At 43.0% G+C, this 23,480-nt stretch overlaps 1 protein-coding gene across 1 annotated transcript in view; it reads left to right on the top strand.

Annotated features, from left to right (window-relative positions):
* Positions 1-19,796: 19,796 nt before the first annotated feature.
* The window catches only part of COL9A1 (collagen type IX alpha 1 chain), a 100,464-nt gene continuing 96,780 nt past the window's right edge, over positions 19,797-23,480 (top strand). The window contains exons 1-4 of the mRNA XM_075598077.1: positions 19,797-19,854; positions 20,111-20,184; positions 22,309-22,386; positions 22,524-22,656. Of these exons, the coding sequence (XP_075454192.1) occupies positions 19,841-19,854; positions 20,111-20,184; positions 22,309-22,386; positions 22,524-22,656 (299 nt within the window). The 5' untranslated portion in view covers positions 19,797-19,840. The remainder of the gene's footprint in view (positions 19,855-20,110; positions 20,185-22,308; positions 22,387-22,523; positions 22,657-23,480) is intronic.

Here is a 23,480-nt window from a genome sequence, read left to right on the forward strand (position 1 = left end):
AGTACTGTACACCCCCACTGGTTTGCAACAAAAAATACAAAGTGAGGTTAGTTTTGATTGTTTTCTGCACTAAGAAAGACATTGGTTCTGTAGATTTCTTTCATCTAATAGATATTACTTTGGAGTTCATCATGGACTGTGCAAGAAGAAGTGGTGCTTTTCATTTATGACCAGGGCAGATGATGTAGAGAGTTTATCTCCTGCTTGGTTGTTAATACTAGAAGATTTGTTCCTTCATTTCATGTACTCAGTAGGATCTCACATAGTTTTTATTCTGTGACCTTTCACAGTAAAGCTTTTTCTGTTTTACAACCCAACACCTGAACAAATTGGTGAGATCTGTGGGGGGTAGTGTGTCTTTTTACTGCATATGTGTTTTTCATTTTAACCCTTTGCAGTAATGAAGACTTGTTTTTTTTTTGCAGGTAATTGTTGTTACTTACCCGTTTCAGTGTTAAAGGCCCTCCAACTCTGAAAGGGTTTACCCCATATTGAAGAATATTTACCAAGCCCCAAGAAGTATGTCTAGATGCATAACAGACATTTTTTTTTAAATCGCTGCCCAAAGATATTTTAAATCTGTAAAAAGTTTGATTCATGTGACACAAATCAATTAGCCAGGAAGATGTAAGGCCCTTGGTCAATATTCTTTGCAGCTACCTTATTATGCTGGAGAAGATTTCAGACCCATTCATTTGAATGGCGCTTAACTGTTCTTCAGCAGTGAGAAACAGCTTCACAGCATATTAAATAAGAGCCCAAAGTGCCAGCCACAGATGCAGAGGTTGCCCCATCCCCTCCTTATACAGCAAGCTTATCATATATTATACTGTACCTACTTCTTCACTGCCCAACCTGCAAACTGTTGCAGCCACTGGAAGATACATAATAAATAGCTTCACCTGTTATTGCACCTGTAACACAGGATAGCGTGATATTCATGGGGCCATATTTAACGTGAGATTTAATATTTTTGCGAGCGTAGAATGTGTGTAATAACGGCTGATACTTTTGTTTATTAATGATAAGAAGGGCATGTTTAATATCCTTGTATTAGCATCAACAATGGCAAAAACACGCATTTTGCCATTGATAAGAACCCAATAAGTAAACAGATAATTGTGGTATGATTAACACTTTAAGGAAGCATATCCACCTAATCTATTTTGACATACAGATATTTTAGGCTTCACACAGTTATTTTATTTTTCATCCTTATGCAGTGGCACTTGGAGATGTCTGACTTAAGTCACCCAATAAGTTATATGTCTATGCATCCATGTGAAGAAAGGTACACTTTGACACACCAACTTTTTTTTCATATTTAAAATAACAATTGTTTGGTAGTTTACACCACCTCGAACCTCGCAGAGATCTTGACACAGACCAGAGAAAGAAAAATTGATTTGCTAAATGTAATAGGGTAACTTCTCCATAACTCTTCCTACTGACAACCTGATGCAAATATTGCACAACTGAAACAAAATACGTTACATAAAGATACATGAACACACAATGAGACATGCCTCTCTGAGATTGCCTTGATACATGGAGCCCTTAAGCATCTCAGCTATTTTTCAAATACTTCTCATTCCCTCTATTTCCTGCTTTCATTTGTCTTAATGTACAAGCAATTTATATTGCACTAAAGAGCCCACATTCAAATATACACAGTCAGGGCCATCTTAACAACATTAGGGGCCCCCGGGCAGTGCACGAGGCCCTGCCTACACTGTCGCTCCCAGCTCCCCACGCGCTCACTAGCAGCAGCAGGCACCGGAAGTGCTGCACTGCTAGGCTGCGAGCAGTTGTGACGCGAGCCGGGGTGCCGGGCGGGCGGAGAGCGAGCAGAGCCGTGGTGCCGGGCGGGGGGAGAGCGAGCGGAGCTGTGGTGCCGGGCGGGGGGAGAGCGAGCAGAGCCGTGGTGCCGGGCGGGGGGAGAGCGAGCGGAGCCGTGGTGCCGGGTGGGGGAGAGCGAGCGGAGCCGTGGTGCCGGGCGAGGGGAGAGCGAGTAGGGTTGCCAGGTGGCTTGTCCAAAAATACTGGACACAACTGTGAATGGTGCGGCACACTCGAGAATCGTTGGTGAGGATTGTTTTAGGAAATAGAATATGAAATAGTGCAAATTGGTGCACGCTTGGAGTGAAATTTAGAACAAAGGGCGTAATGGTCAGATCATTTATAAATAACTGACCTGCAGTCATACTGTGCATGGCGAGCAACACTCATCTTACTGCTCCTCACACAAATTCCAAGATTGTTGCACCCCCTCCTCATCCTCTCTCTCTCCCCCCCCTTGTCCTCTCACCCTCCCACCCACTTGTCCCCTCACCCTCCTTGTCCTCTCACCCCTCCCTTCATCCTCTCTCATCCCCCCATCCCCCCTCCCTTCATCCTCTCTCATCCCAACCCTTCATCCTCTGTTACACCCCATCCCTTCATCCTCTCATCTCCCCCCCTGTCATTATCAGTACAGTAGCTTGAAAAAATTAGACTTCAAAATCCAGCTTTAAATTGCATATTAAATCATGCCATTGAATAAGTAACCTGTTCTGCCTTCTTGGGGATGATCAGTAAGTAAGAAGGGTGCTGCAGAGATTGCAATGCTGCTGTGATGAGAGCTGAGTTATGGAGCCTTTCTGAGAATTTACAATGGTGGTTATTTTTAATAGATCTTGAAAATGGGAAGACTGTTAGTATAGTAAAAGAAAAGTAAGGATGAGTGAGCAATTAAACAAAGTTGCTAGTACTGTATGCACTGTCTGTCACCACACACACACACACACACACACTGAGACATCCACTCACTCACACACTGACTCAAACACACACACACTGAGGCACACACATATACAGACAGGACACAGGACACAGACAGAAAGACACACACACTGAGACACACACTGAGACACACACACTGAGACACACACACACACTGAGACACACACATATACAGACAGGACACAGATGACAGACACACACTGAGACAAACAGACACAGCCTCACCTCTCTGCTGCATGCTTTTCCTCTGCTCTTTAGCCCCACCCCTCAGGCTCCTGCCACCTCCCGATTGGCTGAATTACACAGCAGCACCAATCAGAAGCTGCCCAGCCCCCTAGCAGCAGCAGCCCTGCTCTATCCCATGTCCGGTATTATCTCTCATATTTTACCGGACAGAGTAACCAAATACCGGACACCTGACAACCCTAAGAGCGAGCCGGGGTGCCGGGCGGGGAGAGCGAGCGGAGCCAGGGTGCCAGGCGGGGGAGAGCGAGCGGAGCCAGGGTGCCGGGCGGGGGGAATGTGAGCAGAGCTGGGGTGCCGGGCGGGGGGAGTGCGAGCGGAGCCGGGGTGCCGGGCGGGGAAGAGCGAGCGGAGCCAGGGTGCCGGGCGAGGGGAGTGTGAGCAGAGCCGGGGTGCCGGGCGGGGGAGAGCGAGCGAGCCGGGGTGCCAGGCGGGGGGAGTGCGAGCGGAGCCGGGGTGCCGGGCGGGGGAGAGCGAGCGGAGCCAGGGTGCCGGGTGGGGGGAGTGTGAGCAGAGCCGGGGTGCCGGGCGGGGGAGAGCGAGTGAGCCGGGGTGCCGGGCGGGGGGAGTGCGAGAAGAGCCGGGGTGCCGGGCGGGGGAGAGCGAGCGGAGCCAGGGTGCCGGGCGGGGGGAGTGCGAGCGGAGCCGGGGTGCCGGGCGGGGGAGAGCGAGCGAGCCGTGGTGCCGGGCGGGGGGAGTGCGAGCGGAGCCGGGGTGCCGGGCGGGGGGGAGTGCGAGTGGAGCCGGGGTGCCGGGCAGGGGAGAGCGAGCGAGCCAGGGTGCCGGGCGGGGGGAGTGCGAGCGGAGCCAGGGTGCCGGGCAAGGGAGAGCGAGCGGAGCCGGGGTGCCGGGCAGGGGGAGTGCGAGGGGAGCCGGGGTGCCGGGCGGGGGAGGGCGAGCGAGCCGGGGTGCCAGGCGGGGGGAGTGCGAGCGGAGCCGGGGTGCCGGGCGGGGGGAGTGTGAGCAGAGCCGGGGTGCTGGGCGGGGGGAGTGCGAGCGAAGCCGGGGTGCCGGGCGGGGGGAGTGCGAGCGGAGCCGTGGTGCCGGGTGGGAGAGAGCGAGCGGAGCCGGGGTGCCGGGCGGGGGGAGTGCGAGCGGAGCCGGGGTGCCGGGCGGGGGGAGTGCGAGCGGAGCTGGGGTGCCGGGCGGGAGAGAGCGAGTGGAGTCGGGGTGCCGGGCGGGGGAGAGCATTTGTGGCCACGCATGGACCGGGAGCGTGGGGCCCCCCGATGCTGTGGGGCCCCTGGGCAACTGCCCAGCTTGCCCATACATTAAGACGGCCCTGCACACAGTCTATAATATTCTATACTATTTGTGCATTTGTTTTATTTGTTTACATATATACCCAAATACCATGGAACACAAACGTTTTATAGACAGGCTCAAGCCTAACTGCAGAAAACATTACAGGGTTAGGTTATAAAGCAGCTCTGAGAAATGCAATAGTGGTGTCCATATTAATGAACCACGCAAATATTATTTAATAAAACATGGGTTATTTATCAAAATCTCTTGGCTACAAAACTGGGTTAAAAAAATGACCATACACAGTCTTAGCAAGCTCAAACCCATCTTTCTATTTAATCAGCAGGTCCTTGTACATACGTGAATGAGTAGTCTATTGAGATTCCTTCCCCCAGGAGAGAGGTGAAGATTTTTGCTGTAGCAACAAGCATTGGGAAGTGTGTATATATATTTTTTGCTTGCAGTTTATATTTTTTGATTTTTTTCACTATTTATTAGGGCACTTCTGATTTGTAACCAGTTTTAACTCTACTTTCGCTCACACATAGCACATACAGTGCTCCTAAATGTTAACACCATTGACATGTCACGCATCCCATGCGATTGGTTATATTATTGGTTGTTTCATCTTTTCTGTATGCAGTGGAAGAAATACAAAAGACTCAGTATAACATTGGTCGTGTAGGAGCAGCAGATAGGGCGGCACCTTGATGTGGTTGCAGGCTTCAAATGAATTGAACAGCATGACCCATACTTATGTAAAGAAAAAACAAAGAAAAAAACAGATAGTAATGAGCTAAATCATTTTTCTCATTGGATGTGCATTGGGGGATTCTTTGTCTAAAAAAAAATTAAGCAAAAAAACTGCACATTGAAAACAATGGGACATTCTTGTTTGTTAAATCCTATGCAGTGTTTGCCACTGGTTTCGATCAATGACCCCCAACATTTCTCTGACCTATTAAACAGATAGATGATTACACAGTGAGCTACAGAACCAGGGTAGAAAATAAAAGTCAATTTGTGGAAATAAATGACAGTATGTAGTATAAGTGTGACTGGTATTTTAAAGAGGGCACTGTGTTAGGCCCAGGACATAGTGCACTCAGCGTCGCTGAGCCGGGCTGAGCCGCGCTGAACACAAAGCCCCTGCATCTGTAATCAGCGCGGCTATAGTTTCTCCCTCCGCATGCGCGCTGATGCGTGCGGAGGAGGAGAAACTTCCCCGAGAGCGGCAAGTTTGAAATTTGCCGCTCGGGGAAGCGGATTAGCGGTCACGTGACCGCTCCCATCCAATGGGGCTGCAGCCGGTTCCCTCCAGAGCACTACAGAGCCGCCATTGTCTCTACAGAGCAGAAGGCAGCACCGATGTGTGTGTGTGTGTGTGTGTGTGTGTGTGTGTGTGTGGGGCTGGATCTGGTGCAGGGGTGCAGGGGGGTGGGGGGGGGGAAAACGGACTGGGGCTGTGTGTGCATGTGTATGTGTGTGTGTGTGCATGTGTGTGTGCATGTGTGTGTGCATGTACGTGTGTGTGTGTGTGTGTGCATGTGTGTGTGCATGTGTGTGTATGTGTGTGTATGCATGTATGTATGAGTGTGTGTGTGTGCGCGTGCGTAAATATATTTATCAAAGTTGCACAATGTTAATAAATAATTTATTCTCACAACATGTCTTTTTTTTTCATTTTTAAAATATTATATAACACACACACACACACACACACACACACACACACACACGTTCCCCAGTGACACACAAACACACAGACCACTTCAAAGTGACACACACACATACTGACAGCTACCAAGTGACACACACACACACAGTGATACCCGCCTCCCAAGCGCGCTTGCTGTCTCCTCTGCTAGGACAGCAAAAAGCTCCTGGCAGAGCGAGCGGCAGCAAGCGAGAGCGAGCAGCAGCACCTAAGCGCTTACTATGTCCCAGGCCTTATGGTGTATTATACCATGTGTTTGTTCCAGTCCAAGTACTCTGAGTGAATGTCTTTTTCATGCAAGTCCATGGACAAAATGTTTTCCCTTGTGAATGATTGTTGGATTCCAGGCATTAGCAAGAATGTTCTCTTTGTGGCTCTTGTCCTACCCATGTAAAATATGTTTTCTTTAGGTTTACAGGAAGGAAAGGAAATTGGTCTTACACAGTACAACCATACTGTACCTCAAAGTAAAGAGAGACGCATTCACCAGCCTCAGGGGCGGAAATGTAGGGACATTAGTGATTTGCTGACCCCATGTAACTTCATGAAGGAGAGGTGGAAAATTAAAGAGAGGAGGATTGTGGGACTATTATTTTTTTCTACATATTATGTTTCACAGATACCTGCTCTGCTACAATATTTCACTATTTGTTCTTGCGCTTTTGTATGGTGCAAAGAAAGAACAAATTACACAATTACAATACATTTCTACCAACGATGTTTTTTTTTTTTTTTTTTTAAGTTAGTGGCATATTGTATGCTTTCACTGGCTTGGGGAATAGTCCAGTGTTTACCTCCTACACAAATGAACGAGTCTCTGCCAAAAATGTAATTCATAATTAATTAATTAGACTCAGAATGGCCAACCTTTCAAGGCAAAACCATTGCAATTCCCAGACAAAAAAAAATCCATAATTAACAAATATTTTTTTTTTACATTTTTATCATCCTGGTGTTTTATTTTTGCACGAGAAATGCTCGAGCTTTGCTTCGATAAAAAAGCCCCTATTTAATATGCTGTGAAGGCATCTTCCTAGTGCTGGGGATGGGTACAATATCCCACCCATTCATTTTAATAGATCGGAACAATGAAGCTGAATTTATGGCAAATTGAACAGGGAAGATCTGTTAAAATTAATGTTATTAAAAAAAAATACCTTAGCCCTGATTACTGCAACTTGAAATTGCTGCAACACAGCACCACCATGTTGCATATTAACTATTTTGCTGCCAGACGAGCCTGCAAATCATGCACATCTGGCAGCAAAAAGGTTAAGTTGCAGGCCTGTATTTGTTGCTTGGAGTTGGGGGTTTGAGTCTGAAATGTAAAAGAATATTGAATACATGCGACAGAGTTGACATACACAATAATGAAACCAGAAGGTATAGGGGGTAGGAGACCACTCTCCCTATATTACAGTTCAAGTATATCTTTGTGTGTGGAAATATATTTTTTAAAGCCGCTGTAGGAGCTCTGCACAGAAGGCACATTTGTTGCATTATGTTGCAGACATGTTGGAATCATTCCACTATCTGAGGTATGAAATGAACAACCATAAACCATACAAATTTACATTCCATTAATGTTCAGGCTAAGATATTTCTTTAAATATTCAGAACCCTCTTTTACCTTAAACAACTGTATAATGAATGGGAACGTTCAACAACAACCCAGCACTGTGATTCACAGGAAGCCTCAAGAGAAAAGTGCTGTAAAGTATTGCCAGGTTTGGTTTGAGAGAAATTATGCAATTTAAGATGCATTTAGTCTCGGATACTCCTAATTTTTTCTCCACTTAGCCTCATACAATACCCTACTGGCAGAGCGTTTTGTCCTTCAATTACGCTAATGAACGCCTTTACTACATCTTAACAATTCACAAACGCAGTGTGTAGAATAGAAAGTTACAGACAGTCTTAAATGTGAGTTCGACTTTGTAAACTTATATTTTATTAAAGGTTTTATTGGGGGCGTGTATAGGGTACACAAATACAAAGGGGTTGGGAAGGGGTAATTTTGGCATTCACGTATGATCGACATTTTTGACGTAAATACAATGAGGGATACAATCGAGCGTTTACAAAAAGGAGTACAGGTAAACCCCGTTATAGCGCGGTCCTCGGGGTCCACCCGAGACCACCGCGTTAGTAACGGGGTCGCAAAAAAACCAAAATGGCCGCCGCAAAATATAAATAAATAAATAAAAATGGCCGCCATGATCTGGGACTCCGCGCTGTCGAAGGGGGAGAGCTGAGATAATTCTCCCAGAGCCCAGCGTCGCAATGGCAGGCCCCGGACACCCCCCCCCCCACTCCCAGCAGCACTTACCCTTACCCAGCATCTGCAGCAGTTGATCTGTGCAGAGAAGCTGCGAGGGGGAGGAGAGCTCACGGGATGTCAGCTGTTTCTGAGTTCCCGGCCAGGGATCAGCTCCCTTCAATGCTCCCCCACAGCAGCACAGATTCAGGCCTGGCAAACAGCACCCACCCCCCAAACCACAGCAGTACCCCCCCCCCCCAAACCACAGCCGCACCCCCCCCCCCAAATCACAGCAGCACCACAGCAGCACCCCCCCAAACCACAGCAGCAAAACAGCAGCACCCCACACCCCACAGCAGCACTTACCTAGCATCTGCAACAGTTGATCTGTGCAGAGAAGCTGCGAGGGGGAGGAGAGCTCAGGGGATGTCAGCTGTTTCTAAGTTCCGGCCAGGGATCAGCTCCTTTCAATGCTCCCCCACAGCAACAGAGATACAGACAGGGAGAGGGGGGCTCTTTGAGCTGGTGTGTACTTTGAGCAAAGGGGGCTGTGAGCAGGGAAGGATACTGTGAGAGAGGGGGGGGGGGAATGTTTTGTCCCAATTTATGCCCACCCCAAAAAAAAAAATAATTAAAAAAAAACGGGAGCCAAGTGAAAACCGCGTTATAACAGATTTCGCATTATAACGGGTCGCGCTATAACGGGGTTTACCTGTATCAATAAAAAGGAGGATGAGGTGATTTGCATAATTTGGTTAAGAACAATAATTTAGGAATAAGGATCATTGTTATCTATTATCAGAAAAAATATATCTGTATGTCTTATTCTACCACCTTATGTCCCTTCTCTTCTTCTCGTTAGCGTCAATCATTGTAATGCAGCCATGGTTCCCAAACACTAAGAATCTGTGAGTGTCGTGCAACCAACTAGTAAGCTTTTCCATAGTCATGATAGCCCAAATTTTAGATTGAATCATTTATAAACTTGGGGGTCTATCCTTCGTCTAGGATCTGGCGATCACAGATTTTGTAGCCCTTAATGGGTTTATGTCGGATAAGAACCCAAGGGTAGTAACATTCCTCTGATTATGGTTTATTAATCACTGGACTTTGTTCCACAGAGACATTACACTAAATATGTCCAAGAGTCCCGATGAGTTTGCAGTTTGTCCAACAGAACAAGGACTGTGTGGGGTAAGATGACATCCAGCTTGGAGGGTGTGAAATACCATCTGTACAAAAGTTTAATATGTATCTCTCTGACTGCTGAGCACCTGGAAGTTCTGTCTGTCCTATCAAATATCTCTCCCCAATCTTCAGGGTCTAAATCTGAGTTTAGTTCCTTCTCCCACTGAACCATAACATTATTCTTAGCTTCTTCAGTGCATCTGGCTAGGCCTTGGTGAAAATGTTCCCTTGTATGACGCCCTGCAATAAACAATTTGAAACTCTGATATCTATGAATATTTTCTTTCATCTCTGGGGAGGATAAGAAATATCTCAAGTGGATATATTGAAAAAAATTAGTGTGGGATATTACAATTTTCATGAATTGCTTCGATGACAGGATATATCATGTTCCCTATCAGATGCTTAGCTCTCCAAACCCCTGCCTTACACCAATCTGAGAAGGCACCAGAGTCCATGCCTGGGATGAAGTCTAGATTATGGAACACCAGCTTTAAAAGTGAATTAGTCGAGTGGAACCCAGTCTGGGCACAGTAGAGTCCCAGGCTCTCAATGAATGGGAAATTACCAGTTATTTAGATTTGAATTGGGGTCTTTTTAGTTTATGAAACCATTATAGGTTTGTTAGGTCTCCACATTCAACTTCCTTACTTTCAATATCAATCCATATTCTCACCCCATCTGCTAGTGACCAATTTATTGGGTGACTAGAAGTGTCTTTTGTGTTGCAGTCATGATTTTTCCTCCTAATTCTAGGTTTGTGGCCATTCCAAATAAAATCCCTCTTTTCCATCACACTAAATGGTACTACAATCTATACTGTCGCCAAAGCACATTGCCTCTAACCCTACCTTGTCCATTCACATTCATGGCATATCTAAAATCTTTAACTTCTTCCTCCATAGTATTGCCAAGATCGTCCCTTTCCTCTGTCAAGCAACGGCTAAAACTCTAGTGCATGCGTTTATCCTCTCTTGTCTGTATTATTGTAACAATCTGCTAACAGGCCTCCTTGCCTCACAACTTTCTCCATTGCAATCTACCCCAAATTATGCTTCTAGAATTATTTCACTTTCTCCCAAAACAGTATTTGCTCATCTCCTCCTTAAATCCTTCTCCTAGATCCCATCAGGTTTCACATCACCTACAAAGTTCTCTTCCTTACCTTGAAGGTTCTCCACTCATTGGCTCCTTCCTACATATTAGCTTTCAGCTCTTGTTATGCCCCTGTCGTCTCCTGCGCTTCATCCATCCACATACAAAGCTACGTAGCTAGTAAGTAGTAACCTCTGCGTAGGGCAAGCACAAAGCGTGCTCTGCTAGTGCCCAGAGGCACGGTTCAGTGACCGTATCCAGTTATGGCCTCAGAATAATATAACACAGTTAATGCAGAGGTCACTGAATAGGGTCTCTGCTAGATGGAAATACAGAGGTTCACTGAGTGGAGTCTCCCAGATAGCAGGCAACAGAGGCACTGTACTTAATCAGAGTGCTCCTGGCAGTATAAATCAGTGCATAAGATGTTGTCCATAATGAGTGTTGCACAGAGTGATGTTGCCCTAAGTGTGTGTGGGTTACCCCTTAATAGCTATGTATGTGGTTTAATTTATGTTATATGTATTACTCTCCACATCATTCGTTGACTTCATTTGTGTTCTGGAGTTGACATACACCCCCATTCCTTGTGGTCTATGTATACGGATGTAAGGGCTTTATTACTCACGAACTGTATATGAACCGCCTCTTCAGATTTAGTATCAGCATACTTTTTTCTATAGGTGTGCCGGTTTTTTGATAATAGAATTCCTGCCAACAGGACAGGTTTTCAAGTCTGAAGTTACTTTGTGGCGAGACTTTGCAGTTTTTTGTAGCCCACACCTTCTTCAGATCTAGTATCAGCATACTTTTTTCTATAGGTGTGCTGGTTTTTGATAATAGAATTCCTGCCAACAGGACAGGTTCTCAAGTCTGAAGTTATTTTGTGGCGAGACTTTGCAGTTTTCTGTAGCCCACACCTAGGTGGTGTATTGTCCCCACTATCTTCCAAAGCCCACCTGGTCAGGCTGGGTTATTGTGCCTAAGTATTTACTTTATTGGCCATGATTCTAATGAAGATCTTGATATCCGTATTAATTAATGTAATGGAAATATAATTATGACAAAATGTATAATCTTTGCCCTCTTCTGGTATTACTGTAATTGCAGCTGTCGGCATATTTTTGGGTGGATGTGAGAACTAAAGCATTCTGTTAAAATCTTGCACTCGGTGAGGAATCGGGATTGGGACATATGTTTTAGCGTAAAATCTAGTGAACACATCAGGCCCTGAGTTTTTTAAGGACTTCAGGGATTTTATAACAGTTTTTAATTACTCTGGAGAGAAAGTTCCATTTCCAAAGTGGCTTTTACATCTAGTCTGTGCAGTTTGAAACTCTTCAGGTAATCTCCCACCCGTTCAGTCTTTCAAACTTTCCAAATTGTAAAGGGATGTATAATAATGAAGAAATTCCTCACTAATCTTGGTGGGGCTATAATTCAGAGCACCAGTCTTATCTTTATTGCATAGATGGTAAGATTATTCCTTTTAGTTTGGAACTTTGTGGCCAGTAATCTATCAGCTTTCTTGCCCTTATCTTAGAACAGTTGCCTAGTCCATTTCATGGCTTTCTCTGTTTAAAAAAAAAAATGTGATCTCTCAAATCTAACCTTTTGCAGAACTGTATATTTGTGCTCAAAGAGTCGTGGAAAGACTAGCGAAGTATGCAGCCCCTAGGTCAGTCTGCTTATTATTAAGATTGTTGAACATTTCCACTTTTCTCCATTTTATGTACTGAACGATGCAGTGTTCATAAAGTTCCCACACATTACTGCCTTATGGGCTGCCCATACTGTAGCTGGTGGTAGTTGATCTGTGTCATTTCCAGCAAAATATTGGGTAAGTGAGTCTTTGATTTTATCTCTGACCAAAAAGGAATTCATTCATATGCCACACTGGTCTTGCTATTTTTGTTTTAAGCCTTTACATTTTAGAACAGCAGGGGCGTTATCAGACCACGTCATGTTCTCGATTATACAGTAGCTACTTTTACTGAATGAACTCTTTAAGACCAGAGTTTGTGTATTGGCTATGACGAGCAGAGTAAAAGATGTAACTCTTGGAAACCGGATTCACCAACCTCCAAGAATCATTTAGGTCATGCTCTTTCATGTTTATTTTATAAGGTCTCGTGTGTTTCTCACAGATGATGGTCGAACCCTGGAAGAGGGATTTGATCTATCCCTGAGATGTTCTAGGACAGAGTTAAAATTGCCTCCAAGGATAATTGTGCGATGATAGGAAAGATCTTGTTAAGGAAGTGATTTTGATTATTGTTAGGGGTGTGTATAAATATATATATTTATATATATTTACCAAAGTTACCGAAAGTCCTCCCACGCTCCCCACTACTATCAATAGCCTACCATCTTTGTTGGGTTTGAAGTGGTCTAGCTGAAAGGAAAGCCTGGAATTCAGTAGTATAGCGACTCCCCCACTCTTCTTTTGGGCTGGGGAGAAAAAAAAGAATGTGAATAATGTTTATCTTTAAGCCTGTCTATTAAGATGCATTTCTTTCAGCATTATAATACCTATATATAGATATACAGTAAGAGAAAAAGTTTTGGTTAAAGACATTTATTTTTCTCTATTTGGGATTAGTTAGATCAGGAAAGTGGGATGGGGGGGGGGGGGGGCGGAGGACAACTGGCCTGATTCATTTACATATTAAACCAATGCTGATACAAGTCCCTTATTTAGTCCAGCTATATAGACATTATAACAACATGGGTGTTAATGAGAGATGAGAGTGGACAATGAAAAGGGGGAAGGAAGGAAGAAATCACCATGTTGGTGAAATCTGAATCCAGTTTGGGTTGAAGATTCTGCTTCCCACCTCTTTTCGGGGAGGGAGGAATTAGAGCGGAAGAGGCATATTTTGCTAAATCAAAACAGTCGTTCCAGAGGGCAAATTCTGACACACCTGAGTTTATCAACTTTATTTATACAACCATTTAGCTAACTTAAGAAATCATTCTAATATATTCAATTAAGCTGAATAACATTCAAATTAGTCAAGAACAGAAAACATAAACTTTGTCAAAGAACACATGGCAGGTTATCACACGCAAGTAGTGGGCTAGTAGTTCACATCTCATAAGTATATGTGGCTCTCTCAAAGAGATCGATGGGCCTTGAGTGAGAACATTCCCATGTGAGGTCCTCTCACAGCGTTCTCATTTTGGACGTTGTGACGGAGCGGCCTGTAGGTGAGGTCAGACAAGAGTCCACATGTGCATTTTTAGTGTAACCAAACAGTGAATGGTTTTATTTCTCCACAAAACAGCAACCAAAACATTGGGGCTACTGCACCTTTAAGGCAAAACACAAAATCATAAAAACAAACACCTACTCCACGTTAGGAGACTAAATAAACATTTCTATCTGACTGACTGGGTATGCCAGTTCCCAGTCCAAAAACATACGAGACAATATTAGGGAACAATATATAGTCTTATCTGACGGATGCTGGTCCGGCGTCTCTGATTTCTCCAGCTGCAGGCGTTGAATTCCTGATGCTCCCAGGAAGTCTTTTGTTCTTTTTTGTGCGCAGGCTTCTCTGCTATGTGGAGCTTTGGGTTCCCCACTGTTGCAAGCAAAATCCTTTGGTCAACAAGCCTGATTCCCTGTGGGTGGGAGCTCTGTTGTCTGTGATCCTCTCACAAAGCCTCCTACAGGGACACTGACAAGTTCTAATTTCCTGTCTTTTATCCCCTGTTTAATCAGGAGTTTCCATATCACCTGCAGGAAACCCGACACCTAGTTCAGTCTCCTGCCCTGTAAAGGGAGTTTAACTCCTTGACTCCCTTACAGACGTCTACATTCATGAGGTTATATTTTAACATGTCCACAAAATCTGAGGCCATCATGCATTAAAGTAAAGTCCAGAAAATGGTGCTCGGCTAATCAACCCTCTGAAGCACAATAATGCAGTACAATGATTGCAGGTTGGACGGCTTTAACTTGGGTTTAAACAGGCACCTGATGCAGTAATGTATAACAGAAAAATCATGAAGTCCTTAGCCTAGTGAGACACCCAGCAGTACTCACAATGAAGGCTGTAAGCACTATAACAATGAATATCCAAGACAATCTAAAAAGACTTACATTAATATTATTAAGCCCAATACCAGTACCTTAATCCTCCTCAGTGCGTGCCTGCTAACCTTCATAAGTCCCTGCCATTCCCCGGTGTGCAATCCATAGCGTTGTATCCAGAAGATGAATGTGAAAAAAAAAACCGGAGCACTAACCAAAGCAGATACCGTAAAAAATATTTCTTGAAGTCTCATGGACAAACAAATGTGCACACCAACATGTTTCACGCTCAGAGTCAAGGTGTATACATACAACTTATGTACACATACATACTTATGTATACCGACACCTTATGTATACACCTTGACAAAGCGCACTCAGAGCGTGAAACATGTTGGTGTGTGCATTTGTTTGTCCATGCGATTTCAATAAATATTTTTTACGGGGCCACCTTATGATATCTGCTTTGGTTAGTGCTCCATTTTTTTCGCCATCAGGCATTAACCTGTGTCAATTTATTGCCTGCTCTCATTCTTTGACACTCCGTGTTTCTCTTGCTCAGGGATCTAGTCTGTAACGCCTGTATACCCGCCGACCTGGCCAGTCCCCAGTACTGAGGTGGGTAAGGGTATAATACGCACCCACAGCAGTGAGGGCGTGCCCGGAGTGTGGTAATTGCGTTTCTGGGCCTGGTGAGAAAGGGTTATTGTTATACTTGCTGAGTCCGGGGCGCAGAGGTCGGAAGGTAGTTGTCCAATAGCCAGAATCCAGGGATAGGAGAGATCAGCGTAGTGATGTCCGAAAGCCAAGGTCCAAGGGCAGGAGAAGGCAGCGTAGTCAAAGTCCAAAGCAGAGTTCAAGTTCAAACCAAGGGAATCCAAACAAGGGCAGGGACAGGAAACAGAGCTGCAACAGAGAAGGGAGCTGGGCATAGACACTGCACACACAGGAGCTACAGGGAAGCTATGCAGAGCGAGGAAGCAGAGGGCAGACTGGGTTTATAAAGGATGGAGGACAAATAGCAGGAAGGGGAGGAGCAGGGGTTTGTCTGGGAGCTTGCAGAGATAGGTGAGTGAGAACAGGGCAGGAGACAGGGAGGTAATTTAGGGTAATGGCATGTAAGCTGTGAGGGGCGGAACCAGTATGAAGAGAGGGTTGGTAAATAGAGCGGGTGCGCTCGCCATCTGTAACGCGGTCACGTGCGCGCAACATGCGAGTGCCAGAGCGTGGGGGAAGCATCGCGGAGGAGGTGCTCGGCAGAGGGACTGGAGATGGGGAAGGAGCGGAGGAAGCAGGTGAGGGAATGGAGGCACGCCGAGGGGCGCGAGTTCCCTGACGGGAGACCAGGGAGCGGGAACGCGCGCACACTGGAAGAACCGCGCGAGTGCGCGGACCGCGAACGGGAGTGCGCTGAGCGGGCCACAAGGGAGTGGGGCAGGGAAGGTGGAGGCAGAGGAAAGGAAGGGCTGGCCGGAGGGAGCAAGGTGACGGGGACACGATGGGAAGAGCGAGTCCCCCGATCCGTTACTTAGTCTCTGCAGCCATAAAAAATCAGTTCTGAGCCTCCAGGCACAGTTTGTCAAGAAATTGAAGGCCCTCCTTCCATGTCGGTAATGTGGCCGTTCAGCCATTGTTGCAAGCCAGAAGGTGAAATGAGAAGCCCCATTGATATTTAACTGTTTGTTGCCTTAAAAACTCAGTAAGGCCTTTGCGCTCTCCACACCTTGGGTAGTCTCTGATTTGACCAGGCTCTATATATTCTGGAACATTTCTTACCCTTATGTTTCGCCTGAAGCGGTTGTCTAACTTCTCTTGCACTTCTTGTAAAAAATACAGTAGTATTTGCAGGTTCTGTATGTCCCCAATTGCTTTAATCTGCAGTTCGATTACATCATACATTTTTGGTTCCAGATCTTGGGTTCTTTTATTGAGTGTTGTAAGCTCCAGGCTTTGCATAACGCACTCTGAAACATCTTCTTCAGCTCCTGCAGTCATCCCTGCAGATTTTTCCTTGTGGAGAGTCTGTGTTCAGACTGCCTCTGACTGAGTCCAGGCTGTCGAGACCATGTGGGGATGAGCTCTGCACAGTTGGAGCTGACGATGCCCGAGAGACCTCACTTTTCTGGGATTTTTTCAATTTATGAGGCATCTCTGTATGACCAACTGTATAGGTCTGTTTCTTTGACTTCACAGTCGTGTTTTTTGCAGTATAATCTGCTGTCTGCTCATGTAGCACGCCAATCAAGTCAAATTGGGCAGCTTTGCGCATGTGCCCATAAATGTGAGTTTTTTTTGTAATCGTACTTAGTTCTTATCTATGGAAATCACATACAATTAACAAAATAACCAAACACTAGATTATACATGATAATATAGTATCTATATAGTGAAACATATCAGCTGTGTCAGATACAAGCCTAGGTTTATACATAGCAACTTAATAATGTGCGGACACAATTAACAATCTTTTTAAGATTTACACCAATTTGATCCTGGAGAATAATTTTGATCACTTTTGTGGTGCACAGTCCTGCGTCAAAACCAATGAAAATAAATAATTTTTGGCACAGCTTGTTTATTTTGGAAGTGAAAGTTGCAGTATTATTGTATGTTTCAGGGCAGCCATACACATCCATGAAGAGAAGCACCTTTTACTTACAAGTGTTTGCTACTTCCCATACAAGTCACAAAGCATGCAACTCCGAAATGAAACATCGCGAGTGTAGCTATGTGACAATCCTGTTAGGTATAAACACAATTAAAATGATCTGCAAACATTTAAGGGCCTATGTACTCAGCATTGCAAATTATGTATTTTGGCTCAACATTGCCATATTTGAAACTCAATTTCAATTGCGCTTCTGTGCACCTATCTAATAAGCTGAACTTTCTCCAACTGTGCCAGCTGCATAAAAAAAAAATGTTTTAATTTGTTTCAGTGCTGGACTGGGCTTGACGTACAGATGTTAATGGTATGTACAATCATTTTTAATTTCAGTGCACCACAAAATTGATTAAAAGTGTGTGAAAATTATCCAAAAGGTTCCACTTGGCGTAAACCCTAAAAAGACACTTAGTAGTGTTAGCACAGAAATAAGTTGCCATGTCAGAACCCAGAAATGTATCTGATGCTGCAGAGATGTTTCATTATTTTCACAGTAGGGCTATTTTAAATAATATTACACTAATAATTGGAATTCACTAATACTAGTTCTAAATAAAAAAAAATACAGTCTGTTTTCATTTAAATTAATATAATTGGGTATTCAACATTAAAAGAATATTTCAAACAACAAATGATGCATCAGATGTATGAAGACACATAATAAGCTTTATATATATGGCGTACATTTTATGAGTTGTTTGTATTACTTTTTAGTACTGACATTTTTTGACGCAACACAAAGCAGAAAAAATAAATGACCACATAGGTTCTTCAGTGTATCTTTCTTTCCCAGTAAGAATCCTCAGAGTTCATGAACCACAGAAGGTTTCCAGGAGACCACAAAACAGATCACACCAGATGTTCTACCAAATGAGGTGAAACCATTCTTGGATGTGTTGAATAATATTTCTGGCTAGATTTACTAAATAGGAGTTGAAGTGAATGGTATTTATGGAGTGCAAAGTCATAGCAATGTTAAGTAAACATGGACCTTTGATAGCAGTTACATCAGTTAAATAACCCTGTCACTGCCAGAGAATCAAGCAACACATTGCAAGGCAGATTCCTCTTGCATAGCAAGTGTTACAACATAGTCATTCCTGCTGTTAATTTTCACTATATATAAATACTTTTATGTTAACACAATGCGAATGGTATTCATTTTCAGAAATGATTCAGCCCTGCTAAATGTAAGGGCTAATACGGATTACAGTCTCAGAAGCAATAGCTGTGCTGACATGCATGGTTGTGCAAACATGTTGGTTTGCTCTTGTGTACACATTTTTAAATCCCAAATTCTCACTTGGAACCCTCCAGAAGAAGATTGTCCTTGTGTGATTTGAATGTTATGTAACACAACTATTTGTTGGTCCCTTAAACAAATATGCATCAATATTTCATCAATCAGTTATGCATATTTGCTATGCAGGGCTTTTGCAACACAAAACATTGATTTCAGTGGATCAGGAAAAACTTACTGGTGAAATTATTGTATGAACAATGGAAGCCAACCACTTCAGCCAATCAGTGATGGTAACATCCCATGTAATAGCAATGATCCTTCCATTCCTTTAAAACAGAATGTTTAGGCATTTGTAACATTTGAGCCATCAATGTGACCCCAGTGTGTGTAATCTGCCACATTTGTTGAACATTGGAGTGGCACATTTTGTGCATGTACATTGCCACTGCTTTCTTAAAAACAATGGGGATGGGGGGGGGGGGGGGGGAGGAATATTGTATGCAGGAAAATATCACTGGCCATATTTTCCCCAAAACATGTTTTCTATTATAGGGTTATGTTAACAAATATATACAGTAGCTGTTCTTGAGAGATCCAAACTCAGAACTCCCTTTGCGCAGTGCAGTACAGTTCTTAGACAACATATAAAATATATAAAATGTAAATATGTTTAAAAGCCTGCAGTTTCTGAAATAAGGGTAAGAGGTCATGGAGCCCACCTTCACGTTTAGCTTCCCAAACTTCATTCCCAGTGTCATTTCAAAATGGAAACACGGAAATTAATGAGATCAGCCATGTTAAAAGCGTGTTGTAGGCTGCAAATGCATAGCAATGGCTCTCTAATCCATAACCCTACCTTCCCGTTTGCAACACACTGATATTCTCTACTAGAGGGGTTTAGAGCAGTATTGTGCTATGATTTGAAATGTACTGTTGCACATAATGTAAGACATAAAAGACTACAACTTCACAGCTTCAAAACTGTTTTGTCTTAAACCAAATACGTTTTCTTATAGTTAAGGAATAGTTTTTTCGAATTAGCACCTATATGCACATGTACTGTAAATATGGTTTTGCTGAATCTGAAACATTTCTACAATCTGACTTCAATCCTGTATACAGTATCACCTTCTACTACATTACTTGCTAAGACCCCTCACTGAGCCTCTTTGAGAAGCAGCCCATACACACACACACACACATATACACACATAGTTGAAAAGGTGGAGCCTCGGGAAAACCAAGCCTCTTCTCATTGGTAGGAGAAATGCTAAAGAATTATAGACCCTATAAATAATTAGTTATTTGCTCCAAATCCTAGTGCCTAAGGATATCGGGGATCTAATGCCAAGGAACAAGGAATCATGAAAAGCGTCTGGTAAGAATGTGAAATAGAATGTACTGTATAAGAACCCTAAATAGAATAAGCTAAATAGAATCCTTCTTTAAGCTGGATACTTAACTTTAATTAAGTTTTTCCAAAAGCTCTCACCTCTCGCAGTGTGAGGATGAGGAAGTGGAAAGAGACAAAGACAAGACAAGGGGAAATTAATTGCTGTAAATACAAGTGCTTCTTATCTGCTATTGCTCCTGAGACCTACAGTACAGTCTTATAAATGCCTTTTTTTCAACAGGAAAGCTCCACTTGCTTGGTACGTGCTTAGCTTGCTGGGACCTTTGATATCTGCCACCATAGAACATTATACAAGTAAGCAAAGAGCCTGCATTTTGCATTTTGTGATTACTCTTAAAACAACTCAATGAAGCCAACACTGTATGTCTGTTTTTTAATAATACGTTTTTGTATGATAGAGAGATGTGATAGATCCTTGATAAAATAGATACAATGTACTGCAGGACAATAAATGCAAAGGAGCAATCCACGCAATATCCTACATGTGTTTTTTTTTTAATTTGAAATAAATCAGTTCTGTAGAATTACTACTTTTTAAAAAAAAAATCAACTCTTAATGCCATTTTTAATGAGTTTTAATATACTGAGCATCTTTTGATTTCTATTGCAGTTTTTAGCACACCTCCCCAGCACTGCAAGATATTTGCAACACTTTACTGTTTGTGATCATTTGTTGCCAATATTCCCAGCAGTTTGAGCTGCAAACTGTAACAAAAGATAATGTTACGGTAGTAATATAAGAATACATTGTAGCTGCTCAGTTTCACTGATTGTAGGAGTGATTGAAACTGAAAGGCAGCCATTTAGTGAACCCTGGGAAGCAGGATCTTTGCTGATCGATCATGGGACAACTAAACGATCTGCAGTTTAGGTAACTAGTTTTCAATAAAGGTAATCAAACGCTGCATATAGTAAAACAAAAAAACAAAAAGTGTAAGTGCTGCTTGGATTGCCTCTGAATGGATTAATGTGGAAAACTGAACAGCAAAGGGAGAGAGCACATAAATATAGTCATTCACATAAAATAATGATTTATATTATGTTGATGAACAGATACATTATGTAGATAAAATCTGTATAATTTTGCAATATAGTGTTCTTAGTCTTACTACATTTAATTTTCGCTACAAGTTGTCTTGTGGTTCTATACATAGTTATCAGCCCAAATCAAATGCAGCCCAATACCTTTGGCATGAATTGCCCTTTGATCCTATATGGTTGGGTTGCAGCCAAATGGCGGTATCAGATTTAATTGCAAATACATGAAAACTCAAAGGTGTTTTTGCACAGCAAATGTTGTTTAAAGGAAAGGCCTTTTCAGACTGGGCCACTGGGCAAGAAGCATAAAAAGAGCCCTCTGTGTCAGAATGGGTGTTCTGCCCAGAGCCCAAAACTCAGGCCCCATCCTTACAAACCAGACCTGAGTAACAGTTTCCAGAATAACTCTGGGTCGTGTTGAACTCGTTTGTAAAGAAAAATGTTTATTTTTCCTGCTCACAGCGGCTGCTTTCAGAAAGGCAGGCTGGTGAGTGTTTGGATTAAGGTGGTCGTTTATTTGATCTCCCCTTCTCCTTCTTGTAAATGTCAACAAACCACAGCCTCCCTGCTGCAAAGCCTCAATCCCCAGAGGCTTTCACAGCAACACGCAGAGGCAGCAATCATGGGGGGCGTGGGTGAGGAAATGTGCCAACCCATCTTCCTGGATAAACTTCATCCACTGTCATTTCTATCCAACACTTCATTTTTTAGTTTTTGTTTTTCTTGCAGCGGAAAGTGAATATGTCTTCTGTAGTTGATATATCCATGTTTGGAAATGTAACATATTAAGTCAACTAACCTTTAGTGTTGGAAGAGCCTGTGAAACATTGCAGAGCACTTTCAGCACTGAATGGGAAAATGAGATGATATTTACTCATTGTTAGTTATACAGAATGATGTCTTATGACTTCAATGTGTAAGCTTATTTCCATTCCCAGAAATGTAATTGTTGCCATTTGCAGAAGCCCATATAAACCCAGTGATCTGGAAAGTTTGCTACATTTCATGGAAAGGATACAATTTGTATAGTTGTAATAGCAGTATCAAAAGCAAAAATATATTGTTTTAGTTTACTAATCCAGCAATAAAATCAGTAATACTGTATATGCTATTATTGGTGACATTGGAATACACAGGTGTCCCGTCTAACTGATGGACATCTTTGGTGACATACCGTATCAAGATGTGGGTATCTCACATTTTGTGAGACACATCACTTCTAACGTGTTTCTCGTGTCTACATTTGAAAGCCCATGCATTAGAAATATCTATATAGTCCAATAAGGCGTCAAAACGGCAATATGTATGTTTGTTTTAATTTTGAAAATTGAAAGTGAATTGAAAAATCTCCATAAATTGTGTTCTATTTCTATCTTTCAGGATTCCCATTTAGTTTGAAATTCAACCATGTGCAGCACAAGTGCCCACCCGTCCATGTTGGACAGGATGATCTGCCAGGCAAGTGGATTTTTCTGAATGAATTACCCCTACTACACAAGACACCAAATCAATATGCTATTTATAGACCGTCTCCCTAAAGAAGACATAGATGTAAATTGAGCACCAATTGACTTGTTTATTCTGTCTTATTCTAGGGTTTGACCTGATTTCTAAGTTCCAGATAGACAAAGCTGCTTCTGTGGGAGCTATTCAAACTGTGGTGGGTACATCTCCATACCAAGTGGCATATCAATTAGGAACAAAGGTTGACTTCAGGATTTTGACCAGGTGCAGTATTCCATTTTTTAATTCTAGAAGATCTAGCATCTTTTTCATCTTTGTAAAACCCTCCTTCTCAATTGCTCAAATGGATTTGTTATAGCCTTGTTTTGTTGCATCTCCATTCTCTAATGTATTCAATGTTCTTCCTCCACTATAATCAGAAATGTTATTGCTTATTAATGTATGAACTCTGAACAAACAATCAGAAGCACACTGGGAAATATACAAACAATTCCCATGTGGCAATATATAACACCACGGGACAGCATGACTGCAGTGCAGTACTTATGTACCACCTCAACAGATGGATGGTAGAACAGGACTTGCAGTGTCTCATAGCCATTAGAGCTTAGTACGGTGGTCACGGATCATATGCAAATTGGTGGTAACAACATCCTGTGTTGATCCAGAAAGCTTTACATTTACTTACTAGAGTAAATCACGAAGACGCATTTGAAGTGGGGTATTAGTACTTTTCGTCATCGTGTGAAAGAGAAATGAATTAAATATTAGGCACTTGGAGATATAGTGATTTGCCAAGATGACTACTCTGAGTCACATTGGAAAAAAACATTTAAAATAACATTATGTAATATAATGTTTGTGATCAAACAAAAGTCGATGTTTTGTATTCCAGGCTTTAGTACCATGACTATATCAAGTATTGGGAAATAGCGCCACCCTGTGGCTTCTCACCAGATTTACAGGCGCTGTTCACATTTCGTGGTGCTGAAACAAAACGAGAATATTTTCATAAAATATTACCTTTCGCATATCCAACAAGTAATGCACATGTGAACCATTGAAGTGCAGCTAAACACCCCATTCCA

The sequence above is a fragment of the Ascaphus truei genome, chromosome 4 (assembly GCF_040206685.1).
Source record: "Ascaphus truei isolate aAscTru1 chromosome 4, aAscTru1.hap1, whole genome shotgun sequence".
In the NCBI taxonomy this organism is placed as follows: Eukaryota; Metazoa; Chordata; class Amphibia; order Anura; family Ascaphidae; genus Ascaphus; species Ascaphus truei.